This window comes from Odocoileus virginianus, chromosome 14, assembly GCF_023699985.2.
Source record: "Odocoileus virginianus isolate 20LAN1187 ecotype Illinois chromosome 14, Ovbor_1.2, whole genome shotgun sequence".
Taxonomy (NCBI): Eukaryota; Metazoa; Chordata; class Mammalia; order Artiodactyla; family Cervidae; genus Odocoileus; species Odocoileus virginianus.
In genome coordinates, this window is record NC_069687.1 from 8,863,153 (window position 1) to 8,877,637 (window position 14,485).

The 14,485-nt window shown below is 49.3% G+C and overlaps 2 protein-coding genes across 4 annotated transcripts in view; one reads left to right on the top strand and one right to left on the bottom strand.

The window, feature by feature from the left end:
* ANKRD33B (ankyrin repeat domain 33B) overlaps positions 1 to 8,667 on the top strand; it is a 104,056-nt gene extending 95,389 nt beyond the window's left edge. For both annotated transcript variants that reach the window (XM_070476486.1, XM_020884066.2), the window contains one exon: positions 1,787 to 8,667. In XM_070476486.1, the coding sequence (XP_070332587.1) occupies positions 1,787 to 2,604 (818 nt within the window). In that variant the 3' untranslated portion in view covers positions 2,605 to 8,667. The remainder of the gene's footprint in view (positions 1 to 1,786) is intronic.
* DAP (death associated protein) overlaps positions 1 to 14,485 on the bottom strand; it is a 98,448-nt gene that overhangs the window by 7,361 nt on the left and 76,602 nt on the right. The window contains exon 3 of one of the 2 annotated variants that reach the window (XM_070476487.1): positions 1,340 to 1,724. The exons of the other annotated variant lie outside the window; for it this stretch is intronic. Coding sequence (XP_070332588.1) covers positions 1,541 to 1,724 — 184 coding nt within the window. The 3' untranslated portion in view covers positions 1,340 to 1,540. Of the gene's footprint in view, positions 1 to 1,339; positions 1,725 to 14,485 lie in introns of those variants that run through there. 2 annotated transcript variants of the gene reach the window in all.

A 14,485-nucleotide genomic window follows, 5' to 3' on the forward strand; every position in this document is an offset into this window, starting at 1 on the left:
TGTAGGAGGCAGATTTCTCCAGAAAGACAGAACGGGTGGGAGATATATATTAAGAGAATTATTTTAGGGAGGTTTTTTTTTTTTTCCAGTAGTCATGTATGGATGTGAGAGTTGGACCATAAAGAAGGCTGAGCACCAAAGAATTGATGCTTTGAAACTGTGGTGCTAGAGAAGACTCTTGAGAGTCCCTTGGACAGCAAGGAGATCAAACCCATCAATCCTAAAAGAAATCAACCCTGAATATTCATTGGAAGGACTGATGCTGAAGCTGAAGCTCTAATCCTTTGGCCACCTGATGTGAAGAGACAACTCAATGGAAAAGACCCTGATGCTGGGGAAGATTGAGACAGGAGAAGGGGGTGACTGAGGATGAGATGGTTGGATGGCATCACTGACTCAATGGACATGCATTTGAGCAAACTCCGGGCGATAGTGAAGGACAGGGAAGGCTGGCATGCTGCAGTCCGTGGAGCTTCAGTGTTGGACATGACTGAGTGAATGAACAACAACCATCATTTTAGAGAAGTTGGTATTAGTAAGCCTGGAATCTGTAGAACAGGCCAGGATCCTGGAGACTTAGGCAGGAATGGATGCTGCAGTCTGAAGGCTGAATTCTTTCTTCTCCTGAAAACATCAGCTTTTGTTCTAGGGTCTTCAGTTAGTTAGATGAGGCTCACCCACATTTGGGCACTAATCTCTTTGACATAAAGTCAGGTGATTATGGATGCTGATTGCATGTACAAAACACTTTCAGAGTGCACTTAGATTACTGTGGATTAAATCCCTGACACCAGACCTGGGCTCTGTTGACAGAGAAAGCTCACAGGGGAGGAGGCCTCCCTGCGGGGTCGGGGACATGCGGACTGCGGAGGGGCAGGACCCAGGTCTGGACACTTCTCTCTTATCAGCTTCGAGTCCTCAGGCATATGCCTTCGGCGACTGTGACTACCCTCCATTGTAAGAGACATTTATTAAATGCATGCCTCCCACCAGCCAGAAAGATATGTTAAGGAAGCAAAAACAACTCAGATGTGCCTCTGTCCTGGAAGCCCACTGTCTGGTAAAGACGACAGACCCGTGACCAGCTAACCTGAAGTACCAAAAGAGAAGAACCACACACTTCCTGTGAAAATAAGAATCATAACCTCCAGGAATGAGATCTTGGAGGAAAAGGAGAGTTGATAAATAGGACAGCAAATGCTTTGCCAGTGACAGTTACTGGTAGTATTTTTAGAACATTCTAGGAGCATCTGCCAGGTGTTACAAACCACCTGTCTCTCCATTGCCAGAAATTCTTGAAGTCTTATTTCTATAAAAAAGAATTCCACAATTTAGGTGCTGAGTTTAGGCAGTTTTATTTATAGGAAAGAGGGGCTTTCCAGGTGGTGCTAGGGGTAAAGAATCTGCATGCCAAGGCAGAAGACCCAGGTTTGATCCCTGGCTCCGGAAGATCCCCTGGAGAAGGGAATGACAACCCACTCCAGTATTTGCCTGGAGAATCCCATGGACAGAGGAGGCTGGCAGGCTACGGTCCATGGGGTCACAAAGAGTTGGACACGACTGAGTGACTAAGCACAGCACAAACCATGACGTTGAGCACTTCAGGGTGGGTTGTGTTATAAGAGTAAACGCAGGCGGTCACAGTCAGGTGTGGGTTCATCCAGGCGGCCCAGCTCCAAGGTAGAGTCAATTGTCTCTGTCTTCTGTTGTCTTTTGTTTTCTGCCTGTGGAAGGGAAAAGGTCTGCTTGCACCCACCCATTCCTATTTCCTCTTTCTGGTTTTCAGGGGCGGATGTCCATGCCAGGGACTCCCGCCGGGGAATGTCCTCCCAGGAGTGGGCTACCTACACTGGACGGTTTGAAGCGGTTCGGGTCATCCAGAGGCTGCTGGAGCGACCCTGCCCCGAGCAGTTTGGGGAAAAGTACAAGCCAGAGCTGCCACTGGCCCCGGAAGCGGGTCAGAAGCCCGCGGGCTCCAAGAGCTGCCTGCAGAAGCTCACGGATTTTGTCCGGTCCACGCTGACCTCCCGCTCGCGCCAAGGCCTGGAGGACGGGGGAGCCCTGGACCACATGGTCAAGATGACCACGAGCCTCTACAGCCCCGCCGTGGCCATCGTCTGCCAGACCGTGTGCCCCGAGAGCCCCCCCTGTGTGGGCAAAAGGCGGCTGGCGGTGCAGGAGATCCTGGCGTTGCGTGGGGACCCGGACACGCAAGCCCAGGCGAGGGGCCCTGAGCCACAATCCCAGACCTCCCAGGCCGCGGGGGTCTCCAAAGAGCAGGCCCCCCGAGCCGGCCTCGCGTCTTCGCAGCCGCCGGCCGCCCCCCGGAGGGCCAGCCTCCTGCCCCTGCAGCTGCTGCGGCGGAGCAGCGTGCGACCCGGCGTGGCCATCCCCAAGGTGCGCGTCAGCAAGGCGCCCGCGCCCACCTTCCAGCCCGAGCGGGCGGCCCGCGGCAGCACCAAGGACAGCAGCCACCTGCAGCTGCCCAAGTGGCGGTACAAGGAGGCCAAGGAGGAGAAGCGGAAGGCGGAGGAGGCGGAGAAGCAGCGGCTGGCCGCGGCGCAGAAGGAAAAGCGGACGTCATCCTGGAGGAAAAGGACGTGAGGCGGGGTGTGTCCGGCGCGCAGGGGTGAGGCCGCACGCAGAGCCCGCCGGCCGGGGATGCGAAGCTGCCCGGAGCCCCGGGGGAGGCGGCGGGGACGCTGGGTGCGGTCCTCCCTGCAAGTGTGCGCCCCCGCCCTTGCCTTTTACGCACAGCACAGCCCGGGCGCATAGGCTCCCTCCGGGGCCCAGAAAACGTTCCTGTCTGCTCAGGCTGCACCCAAGAGTGAACTGGGCCGAGCCCTAATTGAATCGCCTAAAACCAGTTCCCCCAGCAGTCAGTACTCCTAGTGGGCATTCTACCTAAAACTCGACCACTGAGCCACCAGGAAAGCCCCGTTAGAACCTCAGTGAAGAATATTTAAGACCAATTTATCCAAAGGACATTTTCTGTAGAGTTTTGTATTTTTCAGTTATGATCCAGCTTACATTACTTGACCAGTGATAGGGCTCTTTGTAAATATTTATGACGGTCTTAATGCATTTGTCTGAAGACCCTTTGTTTAAAATACTGTTTCTAGCAATAATTATTTGTGATATCTCTATGATTTCACACAGAATTTGTGGCTTTCTCCTCCTGTGGGCCCTCTTTTGCTTTTTTTTTATTGGGGGCTTTGCCTTTCCATCTCCTTGGGGGGTGCTCATAAGCACCACACGTCCTTAATTGGATTAAGTGATGTTGAAGATTTCTATTGGATAAAGGCATTTGCTGCTTTACCACAAAATGACCAAGTAAGACAGAGTAGTCAAATTTCCTTTAATTTCTGAAGCTCTCTTGTCCATCCAGTGGTAAAAATGAAGAAAACCAATTGTCAAAGTATGAGACTATATAGAGGAGTGTGTATTTATTGCTAGAACTAAGCTCATTTTAAGCAAGGGGTTTTAGATAATCTGCATATAAAGTCTTGAACATACTCAAAAATAGAAAAAAAAGTGTTTAAGAAAATGGAGGCAACTCTAATAAATTATTACTAGAAATACAAAATTAAGTTATGTGCTCTTAGACAATTGAATTCAAATATCCTTAAGATGTAAAAAAAGATGCTAAAAGCGTAGAGTTCTGCAAACTACTGACATGGGTGGGCCATACATTTTTTGAGAAATAGGGATTAGAGCTGAATATTAAGCAAACATATTTTTGGCAAATTCTCCTGGAGTGAGCTGGGTTGCTTCCTCCTCCCGACTCAATTCCAAGAGATCCCTGGTGTGGAATTTTATTTTTTCTTTGATGATGGCCCCTCGTGTTCAGTTCATCCTCATGCAGACTTTGTAGACTTTCCAAGATTCGGGAACTTTGGCAGCGCACAGGTGTGGTTTGCCTGAGCTCTCTGTGGGAATTTTCTGCCCATAGTTTTATCTCCAAAAAGCTGAGAAATACTAATGAATGTCTGGCTATGGGTTGCAGAGTATCTCTCACATATGCACTACCAACAGCACTTTATTTAAATATTATCCTGCATATAAGCCATCGATTTAAACCATTACAGACTAATGGAAAGCTGTTTATTCTATCTCTGGATTCACAGGGGAAATTGTGCTCCCTGGCCACGTGGCGACAAGCACCCATCCATCTCATGATGTGGGTACATGGCACTGGCCTCTCCCTCCTCTTTCCCCCTGCCCCCCACCATCAGACATCGAGCATCTTACACTCATCTCTCCAAAAAACCTCAATGAACAGACCATCAGGCTGCACCCAGGCTAATGGGAGGCAGATGTGACGATAATACAGCTTTTAAAGTCAGATTTTAATGAATTCCTCCCTCGTTCCAGAAGGGCCCAGGAAGAATGGCCTATAGGTCTGGACCCGCTTTGAGCATCACTGATGTGGTAGGCTGTGGGTCACCCTTGAGCCTGAGAGCTGGGCTTGGCCAAGTGCCCTTGGATGAGATGAGCGCTGGTCCCCGAGGTGGAGAGAAACGCGTCTCGTCTCCCCGATGGTCCAGTCCACACCCTGCACTGAGATCATGTTTTGTGTTGATATGTTTTGGTTGCTTTGAATGGTTGGCTGCACTTTTCTCCCCGAGGACTCACCCCTCCCTCTCCCCAAGTGCCAGTCAGGGAGAGGGTCACTGATGGGCAGTGTCCCCCGCCCCCAGCTCTGTCACCACATATGTTCCCTGGTGGCCCTTTTGCCTCCTTTTCCCCTCACTTTTTCTTTTTCTTTTTTTTGTTTTCTGCCTATCTTCTGCTCCAGATTTAGCTAAAATGCCTTGATCATCCCTGGCGCCACTACTTAGAGGTCTAAAAAGAGCAGAAAACCATGGAGTCATGAGAGATCCAGTGTCCCTGATGACTTACCATATCATGCCCTCCAGACACTCAAGAGTGAATGGACGGCAGATTTCGCCCGCTGCTTCTGTGCAGAATTCCGCCCCATCCACCACCTTCTTTTTGTATAGGGAGGGAGATTTAGCTTGCTCTCCTGACAGATGCGGCTTCCCTGGTGGCTCAGCTGGTAAAGAATCCGCCTGCAATGCGGGAGACCTGGGTTCGATCCCTGGGTTGGGATGATTCCCCTGGAGAAGGGAAAGGCTACCCACTCCAGTATTCTGGCCTGGAGAATTCCATGGACCGCATAGTCCATGGGGTCGCAAAGAGTCGGACACGACTGAGTGACTTGCAGTTTCACCTGACAGATGAGAGCTCCGCCCTGCTGTACAAAGGATCTGCTGTCTGCTTTGCACTCCTGATGTTTAGTAACTGTAAATAGTGAATTTCAACTTGACAGGTACCTTCTCAGGGATTTATATATAAATAGAGTTAGGGCGAAAGGTGAGCTATATTTTAACACTTTTTAGCATCTGAATGAGTTGTTATCACACTAGACAGAAGAAATATTTCTAAGATAATGTCAGTGCTGCTTTTTTTCCCAGGGCAATGCCTGGGAATCATCCCTCCCAATGAGACTTCTTGATTCTTAGAAACTCGGGACTCTGGCGGCTGAAATGGCTTTGGAGTGGACGTGAAGTCACTTCACAGGGCCTCTCAGTTGCCTCTCGTGGAAGTGAACCCTTGTATTTAGGAAAAAGAAAAAAATTCAACCTCTGTGTACGAAGAGGTGGCTGTGACAACACAGATGGACCACCCATCGATTTTACCTCTAGAACTGGTTCCTCCCCGTCTGATACCTTGCGTGTGTGGTGTGAGGACGGTGTTTTCTCTCTGCTCCCATGAATCACATGTTCTACAGTCAGCCCCGTTGCCAGGCTCACCGCCGGGAGAGGGGAGGGAAAAGCTGGAATGACCACAGTGTTCAGAGGCCTTCCGTGTCTTCAGCTACACCCAAGGAATGCAACACACAGCATTATGAACCTTCCTGACTTTTTCCTGCAGCGTCTCCCCACAGGCTCCTGGCGGCCCCAGAAGCCTCAGAAATACGCTTGGAAACCGTACTAGGTCGTCATCTCAACTTTCGACCCTCCTGCGACTCGCTCCTTCTGCGGTGGAGGGTCGAGTTTGTGGCGTCAGTTGGAAAGTGGGATCTGTCGGTGCGGGGAGGGGATTGGCCAGTCCGAGCTGCCTCTGCCCACTTCCTTCCGGGCCGTCAGTGGCCAGCCAGGTCTCTGGAAAGTCCACTGAGTGGAGATGAGGCTCTGAAACTGAATCCCACGAGGTGGGGGCCAGATCGCAGTCCTGAATTGGATGCAGAGCCCGCGGTCTCCAGGAAGAGTCACGGGCACCCAGTTACTATGAAGAGAAGCACCGCTGAGGGATGGATGAAGGAGCCAAGGCTAAGAAGAAGGGCTGATCTGTGTCCCACAGCCTCTGGCAGGGGCACCGTTTTCCTGCCTGACCCACACTACGTTAAGACAGAGGACCATCTCTGCATCGTTCACCCGAGCTTGCTCTGCGAAATGAGCCCTAGTCCCAGGTTCACCTGGGACCCCTAGCTGTTTCATCTTCCCTCCTGATATCTGATAGGATGCAGGTATTCCCTGCAGTGTTGAGATTAATCAGGAACTATTGTAAGCTGCTGGTTGTAATCTGTCTTTTATCAAATGAAGTGCTGGCACTTTTTCTGTCAAGTATTTGGGGACATTCTAACACGCCACCCACGCTCACGAGCCCCGTGGGAACCTGTTTGGATTCTGCCCTTGGCTGTGGGTGCCCGGCTCATGGTGATCCATCTGTTCTGTGCGTCTGTTCCTCGCTGTTCCGGGCAGCAGGCTCACACCGAGCCCCTTTTCAGCCTGGCCTGGGGGACCAGGTCTTCTTGGGAAGGAAAGCAGAGAGGATCCATCAAGAGTGATTCAAACAAAGTCCCATTCACCTCCACAACTGGCATTGATACATAAATTGATACATAATCATGACCACTGGTGGAGTGGGGGCTGTTGCCATAAAAAACTTGTAACAAAACAGCTCTTCCTGAAACCCTGGTTGTCCTGCCTGCTCCAGCATGGAGAATTTGTTGCAAACCTCAGGGCAACTCCTGTGTCAGTGGCTCAGGGATGTGCCTTTGAATTCATGTTTTTTCATTAACATTTAAAATCAGCAGCTAAAAAAAATTCCACTGGAAGTTTTTTTTTTTAAGAAATAGAAAAACAAACCAAATCACCCCACCTCCCAAAACCACCCCGACCTGGTTTGATTTAGCTCATTTTTGAGGAACTCAGTTGAATGAGATGGCTGCTGGTCAATCTCTGCTTCCCCTGACCCAGCCTGAAACAAGGCTCAGGTGAAAGGCAAGCCCTGCAGTGGTCTGACGGCTCTCAGCTGCAAGTGGAGGCGTGTGATGTGATGTGAGCATGCGCGCGCGTGCACACACACAGACACACACACACACACACACACACACACACTGGAAGGAGTTTGGGTTTTGTGCTCACAAAGGGGACTGCCACTATAGCTCCCAGGGAATGTCAGCTATGACCTGGTGTATTTGAGGATGAGACAGCCCAGGACCCCACCGGGATCCCTCCACTGTGTCCTTGTTGAAAGATGGTGTTGGCTGGGCGGCTCCCGGACGAGGGTGTGTCGTGGGGCCTGGGTCCTCTCTGCTTTTGGCTGCGTCCCCGGCGTGGAGTGGCGGAATCCGGAGGGGATTCTTGGGGGGAGCTCCACCAGGCATTCAGCCCGGGGTTGCAGATGGTTCGGTACCAGGCTCGGTACCCCGTGGAGGCACGGAGAACCCCCCCGAGTCTTTCCAAGTGTTGAGATGCTCTAATCGATCACCGCTCATGCAGTTTGGTTTTTGAGAGAATCACTTCATGATAATGGGACATCTTTCTCCGTTTCTGAAGAAAATGTGGATGAGAAACTAAATGAACCCAGGCAGGCCCAGCAGTGGCCTGTGTTGATCCAATGAGATTTTTGGGAGGTCGCATGAAGCACTTTAACACCAGTTTCTGAGCAGACATTCTGGAAGCTGGTTTGGAACCTCACGGTTCTGTCAAAACTGGATGAAAACCAGGAAAGGATGCTAGAAACCTGACAGTGTTACCAGCAACCCCATGAGCCTTCGGGACATCCCAAGGAATTTGAGTACTAGACCCCATTGAAACAAACAGGCAAGGCAGATCTCATTGGAGTCCTTTTCATTCAAACCCTCGTTCTGCCCGGCACGTGCTGGGTATCTGACGATATGTGTCTTTAAGAAGGGTGATGAAGAATTGTGTGCACTCTGCACAGGGGTCAGGTTTCAGGTTATGTCACATTGGTATAAGCTTTGCTTTCTGAATGTAAAACTATTTTCATTGTCATTTCTAAAACTTCTGTAGGTTTCTGGATATTGTAAAAATGTTGAATAAGGATATAACAGTGTAAATTTCATAGCATTTTATTTTGAGGTGAGAGTTTTGTTACGGTTTATAAAAGCTATTTTCCTATTTAGACCTCAGGGCTATTTGGGGACCTACAAATAACGGTGACCCCAGCCATTTCAATTATTGATATCCAAAAGGTTAATCATCTTTAAGTTAGATGGGATATATTGTTCGGCAGAAAGAATGTGTCTTTCCCTGTCACCTTCAAACAAACTCTGTATCTAAAGTTTAAAAAGTATAACAAGGTGTGGTCATGTAAAACTGTGGCTACAGAATTAAAAATCACTTGTGAAATAAACAGTCTCATGGTACAACAGTGTGCTATTGGGATAAACCTAAGTGTGTATAAATTAGAAAATGGTACAGTGATACCAGTATTTTTAATGTTACTCATTTTGATCAAAGTAGGTGTGCACTTCCTTCATCTGACACACTCTTATTTTTCACATTGTATCTCAAAGGTAAGATTTTTAAGTTCATTAGATGAGCTGTCTGTGAATACCTCTGCACATGTTAAAATAATCTCTTTGCATCCTACCTCTTCTCAGAAGTGCCCACTGGTAGGGAGGCACCCTCTAGCCATGTTCCTGTGTATTTATTTACATGTCTTCTCTGATGCTGGGTAAGAGTGAGGGCAGGAGGAGAAGGGGGAGATAGAGGATGAGATGGTTAAATAGCATCACCGACTGAAAGGACATGAATTTGAACAAACTCCGGGAGACAGTGAAGGACAGGGAAGCCTGGTGTGCTGCCATCCACGGGGTCGCAAAGAGTAAAACATGTGCTAGCAACTGAACAACAACTATATAGAAACAGAAATGTAGTTTTATTTTTATATGTGTTCTTTGACTTAAGTGGTGCAGCATAAATGCATTTTAGTTTCTTTTCTTTACCCACAACACATCCTTGGAAAGCTTTTTAAAGAATTAATTAATTTCATTTCCTTTTAACAGCTAAAAAAAGTAATACACAAAAACAAGAGAAATCCACCAAATACAATAAAGGATGAAAAATGACTCATGCTCCCTCAGGGCAGTCCCTCAGATACGTGTGCATCTTTCTAGAAATACATTTATATGTGTGTTTATTTATTAGTTGATTTACAGTGTTGCTTTAGTTTTGAGTATACAGCAAAGCGATTCAGATATATATGTGTGTGTGTGTGCTGTTATTGTTCAGTTGCTAAGTCATGTCTGACTGCAACCCCATGGACTGCCAGGCTTCCCTGTCCTTGAAAGTTTGTCCCTCTCCCTGAGAGTTTGTTCAAGCTCATGTCCATCGAGTCAGTGATGCTATCTAACTATCTCATCCTCTCCTCCCGCCTTCAATCTTTCCCAGCCTCAGGGTCTTTTCTGGTGAGTCAGCTCTTCACATCAGGTGGCCAAAGTATTGGAGCATCAGCTTCAGTATCAGTCCTTCCAATGAATATTCAGGGTTGATTTCTTTTGGGATTGACTGGTTGGGTCTCCTTGCAGTCCAAGGATTTTCAGTATACAAAGGACCCTCCTCATTAGGAAATCTGTGAGCTGACATGAAAAGTGAGAGAGATAGTTTTTATTCTCCCCACTGAACCTGGTGACAGAACCTTCTTCCAGCACCATGAGGCTCCAGGGAGAGGGGTGGTGAGGTGGTGACTGCGGGAATGAGGCGGGGTGAGGGATGGTCGTAAGGCAGGGTGTTCCTGGGACGTTCTTCCGGTCTGCCTCTGCTCTGGGCAGTGCTGTGGTCAGGAAGTCACACCCCTCAAGTATCTCAAGGGCTTCTGCAGGCAGCTCTTCATGTGGTCACTGGCTCCCAGCAGGTCACTCCTGCTGTCTCCCATAATGATGACCAGGCTGGTTTCCAGACAAGGACATGAAAGGTGGCCCGGAAACCCCCCAGTCTGCTGACAAGACACTTTGATATGCAGATGGCTCAGGTAAATTGTCAGCTCGCCCACAGCTCCCCATCCCCTGGGCGACCACTGTCACCCTGCTGACCTCTCATCGTCTGCCTGTTCATCCCACCCAAGCTCATCACTGCTCTCATTTAAAAACCCCAAAACCGAACAAGATGTTGATGCATTTTTTTTGGATAAAAAAATTATAAGTATATAAATGAAACTCAAATTCACCTTGCTATTTCAAGAGTTATTTAAAACACAAAATCAAGAAGTCATGTAGCTGCAAGGATATTATGTCAGCTTTTCATGGTTTGGAAAAAGGAGCGTTAATAGGACCAAGAACTGAGTGAAGATGAACCAGGAGGGCTCCTCTCTGGGCCACCAAAGATAGGAGGGTTAGGAGGGTTTGGTTGTGGTGGGGAGGTTGCCACCCTATTGTGAAGAAGGCTGCCATATGTCCGCACTCCCTGGGCAGAGGATTCCCTGAGTCACCCCACGGTCCCCCCACTTCTTGACTCTGGGGTTGGGGGGACAAGTTTTTACCTTCTAACCTGAGTGATGGTTGAAAGCTGCAGTCTGGCCATCCTTCCTGACCAAACCCCATTGCAATGGGTCTCCCTTGTTTGACGCATATGATGTCCTTTGTGAGGTGAGAGGTCAGAGGTTGGGGGTCAGAAAAGCAAAAACCCCTGCCTTCTCCCTCCCACTGCTGAGCACATACTGGGCCTGTCCTGAGCCCCAGTCGGTGTTTCTCTTACTCTACACACACTTGCTTTCTTGGTGGCTCAGGCAGTAAAGAATCTGCCTGCAACACAGGAGACCTGGATTCCATCCCTCGACCAGGAAGATCCCCTGGAGAAGGGCATGGCAGCCTACTCTAGCATTCTTGCCTGGAGAATCCTGTGGACAGAGGAGCCCAGTGGGCTGCAGTCCACGGGGTCACAAAGAGTTGGATACCACTGAGTGACTAACACTTTCACTTACTTTTCCTTTTCACACACTCCTAGTCCTAGTATCAGGCCAGTTGGCTCTTGTGATCTCTGGGAAACTCTTGCATTCTCCTGGAGCCGGCAGATGGATGTCTGTAGTTACATAAAGCAATGATGCGCCAAAGGCCAGGGTTCCTGGGGCCACCAGCATCAGCACAATTTGGAAAACTGTCAGAAAGACAGCTGCACCTGGGTTATTCTCCTGTGATTTCTGTAACAGGTTTTCTGGATGGCTTCAAGAAAATGGAAATGTATCCCCTAGTAGTTAGGGATGGCAGAAGATCAAAATCTCCCATGCCTGTCCCCCGCAAAGGCTCCAGGGGTGGGTGCTTCCTTGCCTCTTCCAGCCCCTCGTTGTTGCCAGCATTCCTTGGCATTCCTTGGCTTGTGGCAGCCTCCATCACCACATGGTGGCTTCCTTCTGTGCATCTGTGTCCACATTTCCCCCTTTTTGTAAGGCCACTAATCATTGGATTAGTACCCACTCACCCTAAGCAAGCGTGGCCTCATTGTAACTTAAGGACATGTGCAAAGACCCTATTTCTAAATAAGGGCACATTCACAGGGACTTGAGTTTGAGCTGACTCCAGGAGGTGGTGAAGGACAAGGAAGCCCGGCGTGCTGCAGGCTCTGGGGTCACAGAGTCGGACGTGACTTAGCTACTGAGCAGCAACAACAGGACAGGGGCTTGGGGTAAGCCTTTTGGGGGGCACAGTTCAATCTGAAGCACCACCCCAGCGGATGTATCAGAGATGCTGAAAGCCTGGACGTTCATCCTCCCTAACATCCTAAGAGCCCTGCTGGGGGCTTTCTCAACACGCACACTCGCTCTCTGCCCCACCTCTCTGACCACTGGGGTCATGTTATGGCCATCCTCTGCCTCCCACAGCCCCCACTTACCCCTGAAGGCTAGAAGCAGGTTCCATCCTGAGAACCATTCTCTGCATCCCTGACTGGGCATCTCAACAGCCCCTGGCTTTAAATGCCAGCTAGAGACTGCTGATCTTTAGCTGTGACCTGGACCGCCACCTCTAGCCCAGTGGCCCACAGCCCACAGTTCAAAACCAGCCACTAGCTGTTTCTGCAAGGTGGTTGTGCTGAAGCCCAGCCCGCTCACTCAGTGATGTGTCGTCCACGGAAGTTTTTATTCTCCAGGGGCACAGTGGACCAGCTGTGACACTGGCCATGTGCCCACAAAACCTCAAGTTTTGACTTTCAGAAAGCCTGCCGACTCCTGCTTGGGCACCAATCCAGGTGGTGGGTGTTTCCATCTGGGTGTGGAGTTGGCACTGAAGACCTAACGGGCCCAGACAATTTTGTTTTCTTTCTTAAAAATGGAGACATAATTGACATAAAACATTATATTGCTTTCAGGTGTACAACGTAATGCTTCACTGTTTGTCGTTGTTGTTCAGTTGCTCAGTCGTGTCTGACTCTTTGCGACCCCATGGACTGCAGCATGCCAGACTTCCCTATTCATCCCCAACTCCCAGAGCCTACACAAACTCATGTCCACTGAGTCAGTGATGCCATCCAACCATCTCATCCTCTGCCGCCCTGTTCTCCTGCCATCAATCTTTCCTGCATCAGGGTTTTTGCAAAACAATCACTACCATATCGAGTTCACATTCATCACTACATACAGTTATCATGTTTTCTTGGGATGAGAATTTTTTTCAGATTTACTACCTTAGCAACTTTCAAATATGCAATACAGTATTATTAACCATACTCACCGAGCTGTCCATTACATCCGATGAGTTATGAGACTTACTATTTTACAGCTGGAAGTTTGTATCATTGGACCCCCTTCTACTTCATTCACCCTCCACGTCCTGCCTCTGGCAAACCCCCAGTCCCTTCTCTGTATCTTATGAATTAGGTTTTTGTTTGTTTTTTAAGATTCCTCATATAAGTGAGAATATATATATTTTTCTGTCTGACTTACTTCATTTAGCATAAAAGGTCAGACTCCCAGGTGAGTGATTAGAGCTCTGAACTCTGACCCTTCTCCTGCCCCATCTCCACACCCACCCACTCACTTCCCATTGGCTCTGAAAGGTCCTTGACTTTACAGAGGCCACATCCATGACCCAACAAGCCTTTCTATCTGGAGACTAAATGTCTGGTGACCGCTGAAAAGTGAAATTGTTAGGTGCTCAGTCATGTCTGACTCTTTGCAACCCCTATGGACCGTAGCCCTCCAGGCTTCTCTGTCTGTGGAATTCTCCAGGCAAGAATAGTGATGAGCAGGACCTGGAGGAAGCTGGAAACACCTGGGGCAGCCAGTCACCCGTCACGTCATCTGCCCAGGCATCGAGGAACAGACCTGCCACCGGCGGCTTCAGCAGAGGGGCTGGGGTGGGTGGCAACCAGTGCCTCTTGGGACCTTGCTGATTAAGGCCCTATGGATGGGGGTGCTGGAGTTTAACTAGAAAGATACGTGATGAATGTGAAAACCAGCTACATCAGCTCCGTAGAAACAGCAACATGGAAAATACTCTGCGTCATTAGACACAGCCTGGCTCTCCTCCCAGAAAAGCATACGGGGAAGAAGACGCTTGGCTTGCTTAATTAAACCAAACAGAGACAGGGAGGTCCTAAGCTGTGTGGGGAAAGGTCTTTGGAGACAGACAGACAGGGGTCTGGTCCTGGCTTTGCTGCATGTTCTCTGTGATGCCGGCAGGACAGTCATTTTCCTACAGAAGAACAGGTCCCTGTGTGAATGCTCCATACCCTGCCTGGTACCGCTGGGCAGAGGGGTGCTGGGGGCCACTCTGAGCACAGACTCTCTGTGCTGGTGACCTTGACTGACAGTCCTCAGGCATTCTCCGTCTCTTCTCAACCTCCATTCCTGATCAGGAATGTCTCAGCACCCCAGAGACTCTCCACGAAAGGCAGATCAACATAATAAGGCCTGTGGTGGGGATAAGGTAAGAAAGGGGTTTTCAAGGCCTTCTGGGTGCTCATATCCTCCCCAGAGAAAATCAGGCCAGAGCCCTTCAGCTCAGACCCTATGTAAGCACCAGTTCTGGTGAGCTGTCCTGGACCAAGTATGATCTCCAAGAAGGTGGAAAGGTGACCCAACTCCTAGTCCCCAGGGCCACACTGCACTTATGGCCTTTGTGGTTCAGTTGCTTAGTCATGTCTGATTCTTTGTGACCCCATGGACTGCAGCACATCAGACTTCTCTGTCTTTCACTGCAGAGTTTGCTCAAACTCATGTCCATTGAGTTGCTGATGCC